At 38.2% G+C, this 20,579-nt stretch overlaps 5 protein-coding genes across 9 annotated transcripts in view; 3 read left to right on the top strand and 2 right to left on the bottom strand.

The window, feature by feature from the left end:
* Positions 1 to 1,399: 1,399 nt before the first annotated feature.
* LOC131668729 (protein KTI12 homolog) lies at positions 1,400 to 2,967 on the top strand. The gene is made up of 5 exons (XM_058943128.1): positions 1,400 to 1,767; positions 1,938 to 2,199; positions 2,282 to 2,420; positions 2,495 to 2,557; positions 2,621 to 2,967. The coding sequence occupies exons 1-5, from the start codon at positions 1,608 to 1,610 to the stop codon at positions 2,816 to 2,818; spliced, it is 822 nt and encodes a 273-aa protein (XP_058799111.1). The 5' UTR covers positions 1,400 to 1,607; the 3' UTR covers positions 2,819 to 2,967.
* A 67-nt stretch (positions 2,968 to 3,034) lies between these two features.
* On the bottom strand, positions 3,035 to 7,129 carry LOC131668728 (carnosine N-methyltransferase). 4 transcript variants are annotated; one of them, XM_058943124.1, is made up of 7 exons: positions 6,583 to 7,129; positions 5,780 to 6,002; positions 5,216 to 5,379; positions 4,958 to 5,098; positions 4,561 to 4,723; positions 4,180 to 4,413; positions 3,035 to 4,094 (listed from the first exon to the last, which is right to left on the bottom strand). In XM_058943124.1, the coding sequence occupies exons 1-7, from the start codon at positions 6,690 to 6,692 to the stop codon at positions 3,918 to 3,920; spliced, it is 1,212 nt and encodes a 403-aa protein (XP_058799107.1). In that variant the 5' UTR covers positions 6,693 to 7,129; the 3' UTR covers positions 3,035 to 3,917. The 4 variants fall into 4 exon arrangements, with proteins under 4 accessions (XP_058799107.1, XP_058799109.1, XP_058799108.1 ...); XM_058943126.1 differs by having other exon boundaries at positions 5,798 to 6,002; XM_058943125.1 differs by having other exon boundaries at positions 3,037 to 4,094; positions 5,222 to 5,379; positions 6,583 to 7,128.
* Positions 7,130 to 8,331: 1,202 nt separating this feature from the next.
* LOC131668763 (surfeit locus protein 6 homolog) lies at positions 8,332 to 11,682 on the top strand. The gene is made up of 5 exons (XM_058943183.1): positions 8,332 to 8,783; positions 10,280 to 10,478; positions 10,545 to 10,598; positions 10,668 to 11,173; positions 11,455 to 11,682. Exons 2-5 carry the CDS (start codon positions 10,361 to 10,363, stop codon positions 11,674 to 11,676), a joined length of 900 nt encoding a protein of 299 aa, XP_058799166.1. The 5' UTR covers positions 8,332 to 8,783; positions 10,280 to 10,360; the 3' UTR covers positions 11,677 to 11,682.
* LOC131668762 (uncharacterized) lies at positions 8,731 to 10,253 on the top strand. 2 transcript variants are annotated; one of them, XM_058943182.1, is made up of 2 exons: positions 8,731 to 8,854; positions 8,966 to 10,253. In XM_058943182.1, the coding sequence occupies exon 2, from the start codon at positions 8,984 to 8,986 to the stop codon at positions 9,980 to 9,982; it is 999 nt and encodes a 332-aa protein (XP_058799165.1). In that variant the 5' UTR covers positions 8,731 to 8,854; positions 8,966 to 8,983; the 3' UTR covers positions 9,983 to 10,253. The 2 variants fall into 2 exon arrangements, with proteins under 2 accessions (XP_058799165.1, XP_058799164.1); XM_058943181.1 differs by having other exon boundaries at positions 8,750 to 8,886.
* A 1,088-nt stretch (positions 11,683 to 12,770) lies between the features above and the next one.
* Positions 12,771 to 20,579, bottom strand: part of LOC131668764 (uncharacterized) — a 28,459-nt gene continuing 20,650 nt past the window's right edge. Inside the window, exons 2-5 of the mRNA XM_058943184.1 lie at positions 16,147 to 16,240; positions 14,427 to 14,612; positions 13,409 to 13,577; positions 12,771 to 12,909 (exon numbers count right to left, since the gene is read on the bottom strand). Of these exons, the coding sequence (XP_058799167.1) occupies positions 13,432 to 13,577; positions 14,427 to 14,612; positions 16,147 to 16,228 (414 nt within the window). The 5' untranslated portion in view covers positions 16,229 to 16,240 and the 3' untranslated portion in view covers positions 12,771 to 12,909; positions 13,409 to 13,431. The remainder of the gene's footprint in view (positions 12,910 to 13,408; positions 13,578 to 14,426; positions 14,613 to 16,146; positions 16,241 to 20,579) is intronic.

Here is a 20,579-nt window from a genome sequence, read left to right as displayed (position 1 = left end):
CATAATACAGAAGCATTGATCAGAGATAAGAGTCGAGCATGAAAACGGAAAAGCATTTTGGGCTGCAGATGAAAAATAACGGTGAAACCAGGAAACCAGGGGCGCATCAGCCGAGAAGATGGGCGCAAGAAAAACATATGCCACACGGTGCTGAATATACAGAGGCGCGCGCGTGCCGGCTGTTATTCTGCACGTTGGTGTACGTGTATGCGGCGTATACTCATTATTTAAGTACACCCGCAACACACCGGACGTACGGACGAGCGAGCGCGCTACACCTGAAATCCTAGCAGCCACTCGGGAGTCCGCAGATCGATATTTATTCTCACTTGTATAAGCCTGCTCGCCGCGCGCTACTTTCCTTTTCCTCGACCTGTTTGTTTTATTTTTTTTTTTATATTGTTTTTTTTAACCGTAAGGCACCACTCCTCTTTCGGCTTCTTCTTCATCACTTTTCTCAATAATACCATTTGAGTTGAGCGTGCTTTTTACGAGCGTGAATTATTATGTAAAAATGCAAGGCTCGTCGCGCCGATCGGCTGCGTCATCTGTCTAGTGGGAATGCTACTTCTCTTTATGACTGCAGGATCATTTCTTTTTTTCTTTGTGCAGTAGCAGGCAGCTGCAGTTCATTTTTTGTTCAGTCGAACACTCGCTGTATCCTGACATTTTTATGCGATCTTTGTAGTGACTTTGAAAATACTGAAATGGTCGTTAGAAGAGTTTCCTTTGACCGGCTCTCGTGGCATTTTGGACAATCGAATTAATTGCGACAATGAAAGAAAATTAGCTTTTTCCAAGTTCTATTCGAGATGAAAATTAAAGTGAATTGTCACGTTATTCATGCTGAAAAAATAGCTTCCTTTTCAAACAATCAAATGGTATTCTCATAATAACACGATTTTTTTCCGTGGACTGTGCTCTTAATTGTTTTCAGTGTGTAAATGCAAAGAATTCTTTACGATCAATAATCAGTGCAAATTCTTTCTCTCGACAGATTGTCGTTATTACGCGAATAGTTAAGTCATAAGTTGATATTTTTTTGCAACGAAAGATTTTGTTCTGTGCGAATAAATTAACCTTTAGTAAGTTGGTTGAGCAACGTAAATTAGTCAAACATCTTAATCACAGTTTCATCATATGTATTGCTTATCTGTTGCAGAAACTTGGTTAATTTATTTATTTCTCCAATTGGACAGTCCTCATTTAATTAAAATAAAAAAAGCTTTTTACATTTCAAAGAAGCTGAAAGAATGATTTCAAATTAGTATTATTGAAAAGCTCGTTTTTCATAAAACTAAAACAAATAAAAGCGTTGAAACTATAATAAAGTCTTTGAAACTTGATAATTTTAATAGATCATCAACAGAAATATTAAGTTGTAAATAATTTTTTTATCTCGAACATATCAATTTCCTCGGTAACTTCGAATAAATCAAATTGCCGCTTTGATAGTAAAAACGTACGATTGCGCATGATGTACGCGCATTTAAAAAATGTCGGTGCCCATAACATAAATATATATAAGATTGCGTGTGTTTGGATTGTTATTTTTTGTAGGTTATTAAGTTTTTAGTTATCAATTACATGATTATTTATTGTTTGAAATGCCGTTAATAATCATGACCGGTACCCCGTGTAGCGGAAAAACTACAAGGGCTAACGAATTAAAAAATTATTTCGAAACAAGAGGAAAGAAGGTTGAAATCATCAGTGAAGAGGAAACTATTGATAAAGCAACTTTTAATAAAAATAGTTTTTACGCAGGTGAATAACTAATTTTTTGGGAATTTGTTTATATTTCTGGAAATTGTTATAACAGCGTCAGTATCAGTAAATATTTCCTGATGAAGTAGAATATCCATAACCTTTTAATTCTGTCTGGTAAATTTTTTACATGTGAATGGCATAATATTATGTTACAAATGCTTTCACAGATTCTAAACAAGAAAAATTAATCAGAGGGAATATCAAATCAAATGCACAGAGACTTCTTACACAGTCAGATGTTTTAATTATTGATGGAAGTAATTATATTAAAGGCTACAGATATGAAATTTATTGTATGAGCAAATTGTATAAAACTCCGCAATGTACTGTCCAGTGTGATTTACCAATTGAGCATGCTTGGCTGTGGAATGAAAAAAGGTCTGATAACAAACAGTATTCAAGAGAAATATTTGATGATTTAATCTTGAGGTATCAATAGTAGTTGTTTGTTTGTTTTCCGTTCATTTACAATTAATCAGTATTAGATTATTAACAAAGTTATGCTATCTAGGTATGAACCACCTGACAATAAAAATCGCTGGGATTCACCATTGTTTATTGTAAATCCAGAAGATCAACTTCCTTGTAAAGAAATTTATTCTTCACTGTATGAGGTCAAAGCTCCAAAACCAAACATGAGTACTCAATGTGTTAGTGTTTTTCAATTTATATAATTTTATTTGAATTTTATCATTATATTAAATTCAATTATCTTGCATAATAGCCTCCTTTATCAGCAACCAATTATTTATATGAAATGGACAGAATAACTCAAGATATCATAAATGTAAGTAATTATAACAAACTATCTCTGCTAGAAATTGAGTTATTGATATCCTTAATTTTTTAGGAAATTGCATCAGCAAAACAATTAGGCATTGAATATAATATAAAAATTCCAAAGTATAATGTAATATTGCTGAATTCTGCTAGCATACCACAGTTAACAAGGCTGAGAAGACAATTCTTAAATTACAGCAAGATACAACAAATCGAAACTGACAAAATACCGTCGCTATTTATAGAGTATTTGAATAAAAGTTTGTAAATAAAAGATAATCGTCGTATTCATTTCTGATATCTTTAATGATAATATTTATCAAAATTTCGATATTCTCTTTTTTAAAGAAATGGAAATAATAACATTTTTACGAAATTTTCGATAAAAAATTATATTACTCATCATGTTACAAAGAACTCTCAAGTTAGAATTAAATATACTGCACTTTTCGTTTTATTTGAACATAAAATTTGTTAAATAAGATACATATTTTATTTTTATTTGTTGAAACAATATTATTTCTAACAATGAAACATTGTGCAGTTCTTTTAGTATTAGGTGAAAAATTTTCTCGATTGATTCTTCAAAACTGGATTATTAAAACATTATTAGCCAAGTCCTTTTAAATATTTTACATTATACAAATATATCTTTTCTGTTTTTCAATAACAAAAAAATATTTGCATAAAAATGAGAACATATAAAAGGCACTACTTATGAAAGTGCATCATCGATCTTAAGTAAAATTGAATTAGAATATTCTTGTTACCAATCAATATTTCAAAAATACTTTGCATATGTAAACATATTACAAGTTTCTTCAATTTTATAAATACTGCTAGAGTACTATGCATTGTGTATTTTGCTCTTCACAAAATTTGTACTTTACAAGTATAGTATATAGTATATATATAAATATTTATTGGATAACGTATTGTATTACATAGACTATCCACGAGTATTTATCAAAATAATTTAATTATCTGTACGGAAGGAAATATTTTATTCCCTGTTTTAGTGAAAGCTGTGTATACTTTCAAACTTATTAGTACAATTTATTTATGTCGATCGATAATGCAACAGTAAAAAATTAATGATTATGCTAAATCACATTTACCCTCGTCAAGGACATTTCGAAACAATTGATTGCATTTAATCCAATAATTATTATTTTTGCTTTTTAACTTTTAATCAACGTGATGAAATTAAAGAAATTGAAGATGGATTCATATCAAGTTGCATATAGCATAGAAAAAATTGTATTTAAAAATAAAAGAATGTATAAACGCAACAGTCCAAAAGTTGAAAAATATAAATATATGTTCTTTCAATTATCCTTGAGAGTAAGACACAACCAGATAAATAACTAACTTTCTTGTTCTTGCAGTCCATTATTATCTGAACCATTGTATTGGCTCATTGCTTGATCATCTGTATACAGCCTTTTTGGCTTTTGGCAAACAAAATAAACGCTATTATACTCATACTGCAACATGCTGTTGACGTTTTGTGCGTATCGTGTTTTTACGTGCGTTTGCTCCTTCTTAAATAGTATGTAAAGATTGTTCAATTAATACTTGGATGTGTGTGTTTGTATGTGTACACTCATTAAATATAAAAGTACGAACCTGTATCTGAAAGCCAAGGCCTCGTATTACGTCAAGTAGTTCGTTATAGCTTGGTTCAATTGATTCTTCCATCGGCAGATCAGAAAAATGATACAAAAGTGGACCCAAATTAATCCAAATACCACCTGGCTTCAATATTTTATAAATGGTCTCAATAAATTGTACTATGTTATTTGCGCAATCAATGAAGAAGCACGTAGCGACGCAATCCCAATAACTTTCTTCTGTATAAACCTATTACAAATATCCACAAAACCGTTAAAATGAAGATTTTTGGAATGCAACATTTCTACTTATATTGAAGTTTAGTTAAAATGTAAAATGCAAAATTTTACTAAATATGTATCATTACTTAAATGAACAATTTTTCATTTATTCTACCTGTAAAAAATCTCCTGCTGCCATAGAAAATTGTGCATTTTCAGGGAGATCACTCGGATTAACATCTGGAAAGCTGATTTCTTTTATTTGATCTTCTGGTTTCAGATTATTCATATATTGATGAACCCATGGATGAACTTTGTAATAATTTATTCCTCTGCACCTTAAATTCAATGTTGAATAATATTAATTCTTTGTATAAAGAAAATACTCAAAATCAATTCATTTTCAATGGAATTCATTTATTTTTTTTTTATTTATTTCAGTGTTTGTAATGACAACCTGAGCATGTTAGAAAGGTTGATGTATAATGCATTTAATAATAGCTAAATGTTGTGAAGCAAATTCTTTGTGATTTTGATTGTATAAGTAATGAAATAAATCAAATTATACTTACTTATTCAGTACAAAATGCGATGCAAAGAGCATGAAAAGAGAGAATTCATTCCCCTGGCAAATAAAACCTCTCTTGGCAATCTCATAGGCAAGCCTCCCAAGTCCAGCTCCGGGTACCAGAATTCGGATATCCCCTGGTGTACTGGAAATTTATCTATCATTCCATTTTCTGTCTGAACTGTTATCTATCATTTTATGACAGAAGACGTGAAGGTGAATATTGTATGGAATTGGAGTGAAGTAAAAAATTTTACACTACCCATACCAATGGGGCTCTGGAAATTGGTTAACAATTTCATCAATGATGGGCTGATAGCAGGTTTTCCGCTCTTCAGCTCCTTCGATACTCCAATCTCTCACCAGCTGCTTTATCGTAGCCTGAACCTTTTCTTGATCTGCTAATATTGGACGATGAGTGAGAGTCTATAAGTTCACATAATGTACAATTATTATAATTAAAAATACATTGTTTCTACTTATATTATCTCTTGTATCTTATCTGTTTATTACAAATCAGTACTATTAAGAGCTTAGATAATTAAAACATGAATAAAAAAGTAACTTAGTTTAGAGCAAACAGAAAAATTCTAACATAATTAATAGATATATTTTGTATAAGAAAAATAAATTAGTGTATGATAGAGAAAACAAGAGATTTAAAAAACATAGATAGAGAAGTAAACAACAAAATAACAGAAAACAAACATAAAATAGGAAATCAAATGTTATACTTCCTATACCAATATAAATTGTAACAAATATATTGCTATCAATAATATTGCTTAATAAAATAAAAACAAGAAATAAAATACATGCTACACACCATAGGAACTGGTCTTACATTGTCAGTGGTTGAGGCTGGGCTGACATTCTCAAAAATATGTGTAACATCTTTTATTATAAGTTTGATAATTTCATCATTATTTTCAATACAAGTTTTGACTCTATTGAGATGATCCCTGTACTTGCTAAGTAGTGTTTGGTGATGTGGAGGAAGTGACAGAAGATATGTTTCAGTTTTCTTCACTCTTTGTAATGAATGTGGTCTGAAATTAACCATATATATTACAAAGATAGTCTTGCCTGGAGCAAGTTATCAACCTCCATAGATAATTTTTACTTAGAAATCGTCATAGAAGTTAAATTTGTCAGTAGATAAAAAACATGATAATAAAACTGAGTACGTAAAATTTATACATACTAACATAATACATAAAACAAAAACAAATGTTACTTTTGTAATTAGAAGGTTGATTACTTTATCTTGAAAATGATAACGCTACCATCATGATAATTGGATCAGAAAAAACAAGTAATATTGGATATTTAAGAATAGCAAGAAAGTCATTAAAACGTTCGAGGACGCGGCAGTTGAAAACACCGGTCATGAATTTGTTTTTAACTAATATAGCAACTCGGCTTCAGTTTCATCACAAGATTCAAATAACGCTACTCAAAATTAATCAAATTAAACTAGCCATAACACATGTGCGAGAAGCGTATAAAAAATTTTCGGTGAAAGCGATAACGCTGAATGGAAATTCTTAAATCGTAAGAATGAGAGGTGGTAACACGTAAGGTTATAAAGGCGAACTCTATTGACAATTAACAATTAAAATTATTTACTTGTAATACTTGAATGCTGTAACGATTCTTTGAAAATGCTTCTTTTCTTCTTCATCATCGTAAGTGCTGTTCATTTTCTTTGGATACTCGTCTAATGGGCCACCATCCATTTTTCTTTGATCGTCCTCTCGATCGTCAAGTCAAGCGAAACAATGACTGCGCGCGCGACTTGAAGAGGAGAGAACAGAAAGCAAGTATTGCTGTTGTCTTGCCGCTGGCGTTTAGGTACATACTCTTTCTCGCTCTCCGACTCTGTCTATTTTTGTTCTATTCGTACTATTCGTAGCCGCGTGCTTTGCTTTCTTGTATATATCATACATATATACATACTCTGTCCCCTCTTTTTCACTGTACTGCGTTAATTTTTGTCGAGCAATAAGCTAATAACCTCAGTTGTCATTCAGCGTTATAATTTGCAAGCGGAAATTTTTTTATAACTCAGTATTGTCTTATTAATTAGATAAAAATAAAGTAATGCAATACCTGCTAATTTTATAATGACAGTATTCATCTGCACAAAGCTGTTTACACGCAATGAACTAAATAAAAGTATTAATGTACTTGATTTACAGAAATAAACTGGTATTAGTTTAATACAATCAATAATGGCAGAATTGCTTAGATACCATTAATTACTATTATTATGTTAAGCATTTTGCGTCAAACATTGCTTGTTATATTAAATAAGTATAACTAATTAATTTTACATATAAATCTAAAAATATATACATATATACATTGTTTAAGAAATGCGTAATTTTGAAATAAAACTCATCGTCAATATATGAATACCCATTATAGCTAATTCTAATAAAATTTTTTTCTGAGATCATGTGTATATTCACTTCCCGGTAATTTTATTAACAATATATATAAACCATACATACACTATTGGTAACTTAACCATACTGCTGTGCCGACCTAGTAGCCAGAAACAAAAGCTAAGCAAGACTCAACAATTCAAAAATTAACACAGCAATAACATAATTATTACTTAAAACAATTTTGTTTGGATTTCATATGTATGAAGAGTACGTGAAATACAGCTAGAACAATATACATGTAGCTTTTTAAAATAAAAAAGTTATGAAATAGTTGTCTAATTCTTTTTTGTTTCATTTTTCAAGTACTTTTAAAGTACCATATATACGTATACAGCAAACTATATATCTGCTATTTCCTAAAATATTGCGATTGTCAATTCTTTTTTTATTTTTTGGCAAATAAAAGTAAAATTTTGCTATATAAGAGTTATTATTGAACAAAAAACAAATTAAAAATAAAGTTATTAAATAGTTGTTTAGTTTTTTTACATTTTGTTATAAAGTATAGCATATGCAGCGTCTATTAGTGAACAATAACATTGCAAGTTTTAATATATTATAATAGTGGCCCCACAAAACAATAGAAACCGACGTTATTGTTCAGTCCTTTTATGTGAAACTAAATAAAATAATGACATTCACTTTTATAAACCTCCAAAAAATCCAATTTTATTGAAAAAATATAAATGTTTGCTCTTAAACTTGAAAAGTTAACTTCGCAAAAGATATCGCATGCGTAGTAAGCATTTTATTGCTACTGATTATTTTTCATGAGGTATTTTATATATTAGTGTTATTTAGAGCGCTTCGTGCACTTTTTTTATGATTTTCTGTTAATTATTACATTATTTAAACCTTTTACATGCCAAGTTAGAGATTCTAATGAATACGACTAAGTCATAATCTTTAAAGTAGACTACATATATGTACATCAATATTCATTAATGAATAAAAATAGAACTTTTACCCATTTTTTCATAAAAAACGCGAAAAAAAAACATTTAGACAAGCGGTCAAAATGTAATGGAGTTCTAAATGTGACGCCAACAGCTGCTAGGGAGTATCCACACGGGATCCCTGATCCCTCTTCCTTCCCGATCCCGGGGCCGTCCTCGTCCGAGTTTTTGTATGCGCACGCCATCTCTACAATTTCGAGTTCATAGATTAAGATACGTCTTCTGTGAACACCATGGAGACTATATACAGTATATAGTCTCCATGGTGAACACTCTGAGTCGACACCAGAGCCAAGCCAACAAATACCAACAGAACAAAACAGAATCTGTTCGAGTGTACAAACTGACACTGCATGCCGAAGGCATGGTTTAGAAATGAGTAACTGATGGAACTTTACAATCTATTTTTCACTTTTAATGGGTAACAATTTTCATTTTAATTAAGTTGATAAATCGAGCGAATTGTTTTGTCCAGATCATAAAGATACTTGTGTAGGTATCAAAGAAATCATTCTTATAACAAGGTTAATCAAATCGTGTTCTTACAAAAACAATCGTTAGCTGTATTAGTTACTATACAGAGCATTACATTTAACTTAACAGGTATAGCAAAAAATTGCAATGGACAAAGAACCATTATGGTCTCAGGATCCTTACGGCAATTACTGGCTTTTATTTCCCAATAGGCATGCTCTTGGCAATGATCAAATAAAAGATATATTTTCTCAGTATGGAACAGTCAACTTGATTACTAAAAGTGGTGATGAAAAAGGCTTGAGATTTGTACGATACTCCTGCTTAAATGATGTTAAAAATGCAGTTGACAATTTGAAAGATCATCCACAAATAAAATTAATACCATATCGTCCTAAAAATAAAAATAGTAATAATGTAAAAAAAGAAGAAAATAATGAAATGTATTCCGAAAAAAGGAATTTCTTTCAGAGAAAACCAAGAAGTGATTGTAACCACAAAAATAGCATTGAACAAAGACTCAACGGTGGTTCCAATGTAACAGATTTTCAAAACATAGAATATGAATTATGTAATGAAAAAGTATCATCATCTGGTAGTAATGCTTCTGTGAAGCTACTGAGTGATAGCTTTTCCACTAGAAATAGTTATATTGACAAACCACAATTGGTACATGCATCTAATTCAATAAATTTCCCAAAACCTCTTGTTCAATCAGATCAAAAATTAAAGACGCTTTTGCAAATTCGTGGAACTAATTCCGACACTTTCAACACTGGTACTATAACTAATAGAAGTAATATTGGATATAATGATGAAGATGAATTACCAGATCTTGTTGCAAATAAAATCAAACCAATAGTTCTATCAAAAAAAGTGATTTACAATGCTGATGAAGTTATAGTAGCAAATATTCCTAATGGTTTTGGTAGTGCCTATATATTACATCTATTTCAAGATTTTGAACCGCTTGCAATAAGCTACGTTAAAACTGTATTAAAAAATGAGATAAGATATTGCCATGTTTATTTTAAATCTGCAGAAGATTCCATGGCTGTTGAAACCATGTTTGATAAATATGATCTATGTGGAAAGCGATTGAATGTAATGAGACTATGTAATTTAGAAGAGGAGGTTGTGAATTGAACTAAAATTATAAAAAAAACAAATCTGGCTTGAATTTATATTCAATATTTTTGTTCTAATGAATTCTTGTATCTTAATATTATTGTAATATTTTCATTGTATATTAGACAGATCAAATAGCTATTGTTAAAATTAATTTTATAATTATTTTTCTATATGCATATATGCATAATACTTACAGAAATATTTAATTTTATATTTTAATAAAAAATGTGATTATATTATTGTAATTACTATTTAAGTTCATTTCGAGTCATCTAGCGCCATCTATTGCAAGATTTTGTAAATAATTTATAGGTTATATTTACAGTTTTTGGTTGTTCACATGTACGGGACGGCTTAATTGATTTGGTACACGCACGTAAGTAAAGTACGAAAATGAAATTAAAAATGCCGAATAAGTTTAATGCAAAACTGGTTAAAAACAAACTTCTCGAAGAAGATCAATTTATTTCAAATATTTTCTCGAAAATGCCTTTACCCGTAAACGAACTTGGTAAGATAATAAATTTTCTTTTAACCTTAAAATTTGTATTTTATAATTTCGTTATTTTTGTCATAGTTGCACAAAATGGTCATGAACCGTTGGAAGCAAATTGGAACTCAATTAAAAAAGGTAATTATACATAGTTTTCGTGGTAAATTGATATGGGTTGATTATTCACAGCATGTATTTTTTGTTTAGACAAATCATTTTCAAAATCTGGAGATAAGACTGATCGAGCACAAAATTTTGAAGAGCTTCATGCAAAATTCAACGAACTTAAAGGCAAAAAGTTAAGTTACAAAGAGAAATTAGTTAAGAAAGGTCTCAAAAATAGGATGTCAAAGAAATCTAAAAAAGAAGGAAGGTTAATGAAGAAGAAATTGGTTCGTACGGAAAGGGTGGCAACTGAGTCATCAAAAATTAAAAATGATCCAGATGCTCTGGAACTTCCAAAAGCCCCTAAACAAAAGCCTATTTTCAATTCACAAGGTAACATGGTATTCAGCAAGTTTGATTTCTCCGAAATAGGGACCAAAAAAAAACTTACAAAAATAGAAAAAGATCCAAAAAAGATTTTGTTACAACTTGAGGAAAAGAAAAAGAAGATAAAGGAGTTGGAAGAAGCTGGAGAGAAGGAAAAGGCTGAAGAATATAAAGAAAAAGAAGCATGGAAAGCAGCATTAGCTAAAGCTGTTGGAGAAAAAGTGAGTATAAAAAAAACTAGGAATGCTATCAATTTAGTTTAGAAATTTTACTTAAGTTAAAAAACTAGTAAATAATTGAAAAAATTTAATTAATTATTTAATGTATATTATTATTATTTGATACCAATTATTTCATGGTAATTAATTAATAATAAATTAAAATATTGGTAAATAATTATATAAATATACAATTATTTATAAAACTTACTTATCATCAATGAATTTTATAAATTGATTTAGAAAATTATTAATATTTAAAATTCTTTCCTCTTGTGCAATAGGTAAAAGATGATCCAGAACTTTTGAAGCGTACCATAAAAAGGGAAGAGCAGAAAAAGAAACGCAGTCAGAAAAAATGGGATGCTAGAAAAGATAAAACACAAGGAGTAATTCAGGACAGACAGCAGAAGAGGATGGAAAATATACAAAAGAGAAAAAAAGAAGTCAAGACAAACAAACTGAAAAAAGCTGCTAAGAAAGGTCGTATAATACCAGGATTTTAGAAAAAATTTAGGTTTTAATGTAGGATATTAATAAATCAACATCAGTTATAACTGTTTGTAACAAAAGCACCTTCTTTGAAGAAGATTATGAGATTTGTTTGTTATCTTTTTTATTGAACTTTCTGATCTATCAGAAAATACAAATATTTATTATATGATAAACAAATCTTTACAATTGAAAACAAAAACACTGATATTATTCCTTGTATATATTTATATAAACTGAAACGGTGCAACGTAGGTGATCTTTTAAAAGAATATATGTTCAGATATGTAACGATAACACTTAGTTAGTGTCTATCTTTTTCGTATTTACATTGTTTATAGCATACACAATCGAAAATCCTTGTCTAAATCTCATATAAATTATGTGCTACATTTAACTTGGAAAAAAATATACACGATCAATATCTTAGATATTGAAGCTATGGTTAATATTCATTCACATCTATTGAACATTAGAGTGTGACTCTTATTTTTCCTGTTGGACTTATACTTTATATACATCCATTTTTATTGTTGTTCTAAGCAGTGGCTCATAATTGGTTATATGTACATCCACTAAAAACCGATAGACGTAATGTAATATAAAAATTGCAATACTCTACGTTCGTACGGGACACGTATATAGCTATGTTTCTTATGTTTTCTTTGCGCTTTACACATATATAAAATCGTACAATATATTTGTATGCAGTGTTTTGTATTTATAGGTCGCAGCGTTTATACTTTGTTTTCGACGTTACGCATTGTACAACAAGCGATTTATAAAGAAAGCTTGAGGAAAATAAAAAGCTCAGTTTCATAAAATACACGCGCCATTTCCTTATTTCTTTGGACTCGTCGACACACATGGCAGCAGTGTATATAACAAGTGTTCGTGTACGTTTACGTCGAAGCAATTGAGATAGGCCGAGTTGACTTGTCGAATAACGTTTGTTCGTTCGTTATTTTTACACTCGCTCGTGCGGGGTTGCAGCAGCAGTAGCAGCAGTCGCATCGCGCTGATCGTTGCGCAAGTCTGGGGTCGAAGTCGCCGGCAACCCAGACTGAAATTCACGTCAGTAAATGATGGGTAAGTCGAGTACCAGGGCGCTAATGTAGTTAGCGCCCGGGGTTTCCTGCTAGGTAGCTTCCAGCTCCGAGTCGTCGTGCTCGTTTGTCAGCGTGCTCCACAGCGGACTGTGAGCTGCTGGTATGGGCACTGCGTTTCCTTTCGAAGGCCTCGGCGATCTGAAATGCACGTTGCAGTTTCACGGAACGGATGTTGAAATGGCGAGCGACGCGCCGAGCACGCTCGTTAAGTTAATTAGTTGCGATACACGAGACTTGAATCGAAGCCCGTGAGATTTCAATAAAAGCCATAACTCAAAACGAAATTCACTCTGACGGAAAACCAAGTCTGCTAGCTCTTCCGTTCTGAGCTCTAGCGAAAATGTTGCTTTTTGTGCTGTAGCGAACTATTAAATAATAATTCTCGATGGACCACGCATTCCCACGCCGAGAAATCAGAACAATAATTCAAATTGAGCCAGAAGATTAATTTTCCCATGAGCAATTCAACCTTACGTAGGATGATCGATAGGCTCGTAACTGGATTCGCAATCATGCCGAATAAAGCCAAGTTAATATAGTTGTATAATATACAGGAAGCCGAGGAGGGGTACGAAGCGCGAGAGAAATATCGATAGGGAATAATATACGAAGGACGCCGAGTCAGCAGAGAGAGTACCTCGAGATCGCCGGGGCTAAATGCTAGTCAGGACTACTGAGTTCCACCGCGGTGCTCATCTCGGGATCAGAGCGCTCTTCCATAACGGTATCCAATTCCAAAGCTGCAAAAGCTCGAGAGCCTCGATCTGCCCGTATCGGCAACGTCTTCGGTGGCTTCTCTATTCCGGCTGCAATAAATCAATCATATCAATCGTGCATCCTCCATTCTCCAATGGCGCCCACGCGATATATTACACACGCGAGCTCGCGTCGATGCTGTCGGCGAAAGAAATTCATATGGACTTGTTTCGCGTTTTTATTATTCAAAAGCTCTCGTCCCGAGGACGCGCTCTGCTCTTACGAGAGCTTTTCTCGAAAAAAAAGCTTTCGCAAGATTAAAAGGAAAATAAGAGAGCTTCGCTATTGCGACGGAATGTTATACCTTCAAATAGAACCGATTACTTTTCAACCGCAATGGCCAACGAATAGAAATTACTTTTCGAATCTTATTTACCCTTAATCCGTAAGCTCACCGAGCGTCGAGTAAATCATTTATCTGGCGGTAGATACCTTTACCGTTCCTCGCAATTTATCAAATTATTTCATTATACTTTTTCCGATCCATCAATACAAACCGTATTACTCTTCCGCGAGAATAGTTTCAATTCGATAATGCCCGTTTGAAAAATACACATCCGAGGAATTTATAGAAAAAACAATCGAAGAATTGCGTTCCTCCTCGAGGCACGTGTATTCGTTTCGTTCTTTTCGACGCCAGTCGAAACAGAAGCTCAAATCGAAGAATGTCAAAAATATTGATAATAGAGCGTAAAGCAACGACACGCATTTTCTCTCTGCCAAGGTTCCGGTGCATCAAAGTTCGTCACACGGACAACGCAGATGCAAGCCGCGCGCGGCACGCCGAGCAAATTCCAAAGAGAGCACTAGACAAAATAAGCATATGTATGCGCGTGTCGGTGGGAAGAAAGTCATTCGCGGCATGCGTCGGGACGCGAGCTTCCGATGAAATGTCTCACCAAGCCGATGCACAGGGCTGAATCTGACGAGACTGAGCGCGCCGTGCTCGACGTCGCAGTTGCGCCGTCTGGCACGCGCCCTCGCGAGTTTGGCCCGGCGCCGCAGGCAGCAGATGAGCATCAGCGCGAGCAGCGGGAAGCCCAGGATGCACGACACTATCGGTATTATTATGCTCTCCGGCGACACTGCAAATAGCAAACACACGGCTGAGCCTTTGATTTGCCGGGTATAGGCCACATCGGCGGACGGACAACGGCTCGCATTGTTTTCGCGTTGCCTCGTCTCGCCGACGCCCTCTCACTGACGACGGGGACCCTCACGACGCGCGAGCTCGCTTTCGATCTCGCTGCCCGCATCCCCCCCCCCCCTCTCTCCACTCGCTTCCGGGACGAGGCGGCCCTCGAGCGGACGCTTTCCGCGTTTTCTCCACGTCGAAAAGAACGAAACGCGCGCCGACTGGCCTCGACTCGTCGAAGAGTCTCGGGGAGGTGCCGCCGAACGGAATCGTAAGCCGTGCACGCGCGCGCATTCACGCGAGCTCGTGCGAAGCGGAGCCTCGGATCCTCAAAGGCTCGATTCCCTCTCGAGTCGGCTTCGTCTTCTTTTCCAATAAAACGCGTACGCGCGGAGGGAAAGCCAGAGTTGTTTTCTTTTCGACTGGCGCCTGCGCGCGCGAGAGCTGAAATAACGCCGGGGAGAAGAATCGGAAACCCAATAAAATGGAGCGCGATATGGGATCGGCACTCGCGAAAGAAAAGATAAACAAACGGATGTCGTTTGGCGCGAGGCAAGCCAATTGCTCGCGCCAGAGTAAATCGGCGCGAGACAGGGGAAAACCTGGCGCGACCGCGACGCAAGCGCGGCGGCAGGTGCGTGTCAACGGCCAGGCGAATAATAATTATCGAAGAGCCTCGCTCGCGGATGGCCTCGTGGCGATAAGCCGAGACGAAAGAGCGGAGGAGGGCGCGCCAAGGGCTTCGTTCGTCATCGGGCCGCCTGCTCGCGGAGCGGAGATAAGACTGTTGCCCGGGGCGCGGGAGGCCAGGGGGGCGCAGCGCTCGTCGTGCTTCGCTCTTCCGAAACTCGGGGGCTCGGCGTTCGCCGTGCGAAATCGCGGCCGCGCGCGTGCGGGTCAAGGTGTTGCGCGCGTGCGAATATCGCGTCGCGTGCGAGCGACGTTCAAGGCTCCCGACCTTGGGCGCGCGCACTTGCTGTGGCCGAGTAACCTCTCCGAGATTTTCCTTATTTTCAAGCCGGAAGGTCGAGGGAAACGATTGGTTTTGCAGCTGGCACCGTGCCCATGAATAATAATAATTGTGCGTGGGGGCAAGCAGGAGGAAGAGCGTGCGTCATATAGCAGGATCGTGCCGATGGTTATCTCGGAAGCTTCTTGGTTGGCTGGCTTCGCATCTATGCGTCAAGGAATCGGACAGGCTTGTCCTGCCTTTTTGGTTAACTACAAACCAAGCAGAAACCAAGGCATTCGAGTATTCCGTGTCTTTAATCTTGCACGATCAATCGGCGCTTATTAATAGCATCAAAAGTTGCCTTTCAGCTTTAACCAGCTATATCTGTACGCGCTAAAGGTTCTCCCTATCGCGCGCAGGCTAAAATGTCGGAAAGTTGATTCCACCGATAAAAGTAAATCGACCGACGCGAACGTGCTTACAATTTCTGTAATTGCACGACGGCCTTGGTTGCGTAACGAATACACTTTACCTGTCGGATAAATGATGATGGGCCTCTTGGACTGGTTTATCGTGGGCACGGTAGGCCTGGCAGGGCGAACTTCCGTAGCCATGTCGGGTGTTTCCTGCAACAGCGAAAGCCATGAAAATTAGGGGGCAAGAAGAAGAAGAAGAAGAAGAAGAAGAAGAAGAACGAAGCAAGATCGAACGTGACTGCGTGGGTAAATTGGGTAGGCGAATTAACCGCGCCGAACGCCAAGAGGCAAACTTTTAGCCGGGAACTTGCCGCGTCCCCGTAAATCCATTAGCCCGCGCCTTTTCTCGATCGTCGCTGATCTCTCCGTGGCGTTGGCTCGCGAGGCGGTTGATCTTTTATTGATTTTTCGTTGTGCCGGTCACGATACTCCCGCGTCGACGTCCCGCGAGAGAGAATATAATTAACAATCGCGAGCAGAAGGAGTCGAACAATGCCGAGCGAGAGTGGACAGGCGTGACAAGTACAAACGGTGTATTAGCGTATCGCAATGCCTCGTACGGCACTTTTCGGCTAGCGGTAAATCTGCCCCGTAGCGGACGTAGCTTTATTACAAAAGGACGCGCGATAGATGAAAAGCCTCGGTAGATTAAAGTCCAGTTCGCACGACAGCCGCAGCGTGGACCTTGACGAGCTCGCCACCACGCGGACCACGCGCGTCTCCCCGATCCGACGATCTAATCAGCGTCGTCGGGGAGCGAGCCAGGCCTATCGCTCGTGAAAGGAGGCTTCGCTATAGGAGTGCATCGCGTCCACGTTAACATAATCCCCATAGCTGGTCGTTGGAGTCTAATCGGAGTGCTGCCGCCACTTGCCTATTAGCGGCTACTACGCGCGCGCATACCGACAGCGAGCGAGCGAGCGAGAGAGAGAGAGAGAGAGAGAAAGCTGGAGTGCTCGGCTAACCTACATGCGTTGCCCCCTTTGTGTGCCCGGGATACGCCCGCGATGCCACTGCTGTCGCACTATGATTATTCCTGTCTGCGTTGCCATTCGGCTTGCTCAACACTTTCCCAGGCGCCATTTTCGTTCCGAGTAGAACGTACGACCTGCAAATTTCTCGTCGATCGCGGCTGAATGCGTAATCACGCGTTCAAAGACGCGCGTCTATTCGCGCACTATAAATATACGTCGCGGAGAGACAGAGAATGAGAAACGCGTAGTAGGCAGGCAGCCGAGGCAAATGTGCTGCGCGCGACGCACACGACAACAGAATCCTCGCTCTCTTGGCGGGTCCCGTTATTGACTCCATATCGGCACTTTAGCAAAAAGCCAGCTGCTATAGAAGCTTGTCCATTACCACGCGTCGCCTATCGCTTACGTAACGTTGCAAAAGGGTCGCCTTGCTCGCCCCATCGCAGTCCGTGGGAATCGAAAGCGTCGACTATATACTTGTATATTTTGAACCCTGAGATGAGGAGGGAAAGCCTAATTACGCTCTATTCTTCGACACTCGAGGCTTTGCCAAAACGATCACAACTGAGCTTGCTTTTTAAAGGCAGATTTTCGTTCCTGGCCGCTCGAGTGGCCGGTAAATTCGCACGCTAGTCGTTGTTTTGGTGCGAAATGGCGCCGCGAGCGAGCAGACGCAGGCACTCGTCGAAAGTTCCCGCGCCGTGGATTCCCTTTTAATTTTCGGTACGGGCGAGCGGCATGAAAATCAATCGCACGCTCGCTCTCGCTCATATTCGGAGTGATGCTCTTCGCTCGGCCGATCGCTGCTGCCGTGCCTGTGACTTAATGAGAACGGACGCGAACGGATGTGCAGCATCGATGATTAAAGCTCTCCCCGCTCGCTCTCCCCCTTCCCCTCTTTTCGCTCGCTGATTTTTCTCTTTTCTACGCACGCCGAATTGCGTTAATTAAGCAACAAAGCTGTTCCAAGGTGATTGCCTCTCCGTGAGTATTGTCTTGGAATGCTGGAACGCGCTCAAATTACACGGACAAATTCTCCGACTTTACGCGGAAATTGGTATGGAGCTTACAAGGGTTTAGTGATATTGTTTTGTTAGGGCAAATCATGTGTTCATGAAAATTAATACTCATATCGTTTGTCCGAAACCACTTTCGTGTGCGATTTACCAGAACTAATGTAAAAGGAGCAATGAATGTCAAGTCGGATTTCTAATCAATACCGCGGCATGAAATGTTTGCCGTAAATAAAAAAAAAAAATACAATCGAATGAATCTAAAAAGGTGCTGAGAATTTTGAAAAGGATAAACGCTCAAGAGCATAGCATCAATATGAATTTTCTTGGAATGACGATTGTTAATCAACGTGATTATTTTTAGAATGTTAACGGAGCACTTGGCCTACCCCTAGCGACTGGTTTTTTAATTAATTCCTAAGTAGTCAGAGTGACCGAGGAGGCCATACGACTACAATAGAAATATGCCAATTAAAAAGATTAACCGTTTGGAAATTGATAGCAACTGAATACTTGCCCAAACAACTACGTAACGACTAATCAGTAATGAACCGGATTGGTAACGTAGAAAAAATATAGCAAAACAAGACTCAGGCTAACGAGAAAACTCGTGAAGCTACTCATCGAGTATCCAATAAGTGTTAATGGAATGATGATCAGCCGAGCGAGCCAAAACTTTCCTTCGCCGACACACACACACGTATACACACTCACACGTACGCGAAAATGCTAAAAAAAAGGAAAAAAATACGTTGGAGCCTAGGCCTGGGTGCAGTGCACTCGTGCTGCCAAATGAATCCTCTTATCGAGGCCCCGTAAACGAGCGAGCTGCCTTCAGTGCAGCGCGCGCTCGAAAACTTTATCGAGTTCCCTCGCTTTTTCTCTTCCACCTCGTCGTCGTTTACTAGATAAAGTCCGACAACAAAACGGGACAAGGACAGCGGCCAAAAAATACCCAATGAAATGTATATCGGCCAACATTATCCTTCCATCAAACACCCACGCGCGTGCCGTGGAATCGATTTCATGGGAGCTGATCGTTCGATAGCCTCCGCGAGGTTTCCCCGCTGCAAAGAAAGAAAGAAAAAGCAAAAGGCAGCTAAGGCAGACGTTAAAGGTAAAGTATGTATCTAATTTTAGCGAGCTGCGCGCGGTTCGTTAAGGAGCACTATGAAATTTTCGCTGGCGCGCGGCCGTATTATTCATGAAGGAAACTACCTCGAGCGAATTAATTAAAAGAAAAAAAAAAAAAAAAACTGATCGCTCAATTATTGCACGACGCGGTTCTCGTTCTGCAAATGCTCGCTGCGCGCGTCGCCCGCTGCAAGGATAGCGAACGGGAAACGCGAAGAGGCAAAAAAAATTATTTTTTAACAGCGCCGCGGTTGCCGCTAAAACTCGACGAGATACTCCTACTGAAAATAAACGCCCGAGCGCACACGAGAGCGGCACTGCAATCAAATTCACCTTTTATGTCCTGTACTTGATTGTTGCTCGGTTCGCTAGTGCAGTAACAGTATTATTTTCTCTCGTTATGGAGTTTGCAAATTCTGTGCTGAAAATTCGAGTGGCGATGAAACTTGGAGTGAAAAAATACGTTCTCTTGTGGAAGAATCTTCATTGCGATGCGATTTTCGCGTTCGGGCAAAAATTATTTTTTTTACAGCACTGATGAAAAAAATGAAGAGCACATTGCGAGCCACGTCATTAAAAGGATCCCCGCGCTCGTGGAAAGTTTCCTTCGTTTCGATCGAAATCCACAGAGAAACAAAGTAACGAGCAGGAAAAGTGAATAAAAAAAGTGGAAAAGCGCGCGGCAATTAGCGAGGAGTAAACAGAAGTGACGATATAACTGCGTGAGTTGCAAACGAATCAAACTCTGCTCTGTTCTCTCTCTCTCTCTCTCTCTCTCTCTCTCGAAGCGAAAAGCCGAAGCGCACGCAAACAAAGGTTCGAATCGTCGTGTAGCAACCAAATGCCTCTGTGCAGTGCGCCTGGTCCGTGCTCTCGCGTCAATTGATAATTCGGAATGGGCTCAGGCGACAGCGCAAGCAGCAGTTCGAGCCGCGCAAAGCCGCAACTAATTGCACGGGCGGCGAAGGCAAGCTGCTGTGCGCCGAGCGTTATTATCGAAGAGGTCACTATTAATTACCCCGTACGTACGCGGCTAATTACATCTCGCTCTCGCCTACGCTAGTTTCCGTCATTGTCATGGGCAACGCGCAACGAGCCCAAGCGCGACGACTTGGTCTTCGTTACTCGTGTGTTTGGCGTTCGGCAGCGATATTCGCGCAGCCCTTCGAGTCTCCCGCGAGGGCTCTAGTTGGCTTTCCGGGCTGACTCCGATCAATCCGATTGGGAGGTTGTGCACGGCACGCGCCGCGCGTCCTCGCAAGCCCGGGCGCAAAAACGAAAGAGCAGCCTCTCTCCCGGGTCGTTTGCTCCTTTAGGCGAGCGCCCGGCCACGTCCGCGGGGACGCTCTTTCTCCGCTCCTGTCCTTT

The sequence above is a fragment of the Phymastichus coffea genome, unplaced genomic scaffold, assembly GCF_024137745.1.
Source record: "Phymastichus coffea isolate CEN01 unplaced genomic scaffold, Cenicafe_Pcof_1.1 PCOF00083, whole genome shotgun sequence".
Lineage (NCBI taxonomy): Eukaryota > Metazoa > Arthropoda > Insecta > Hymenoptera > Eulophidae > Phymastichus > Phymastichus coffea.
The sequence above is the reverse complement of the archived record's forward strand: the minus strand, read 5'-3'. Positions and strand labels throughout refer to the sequence as shown.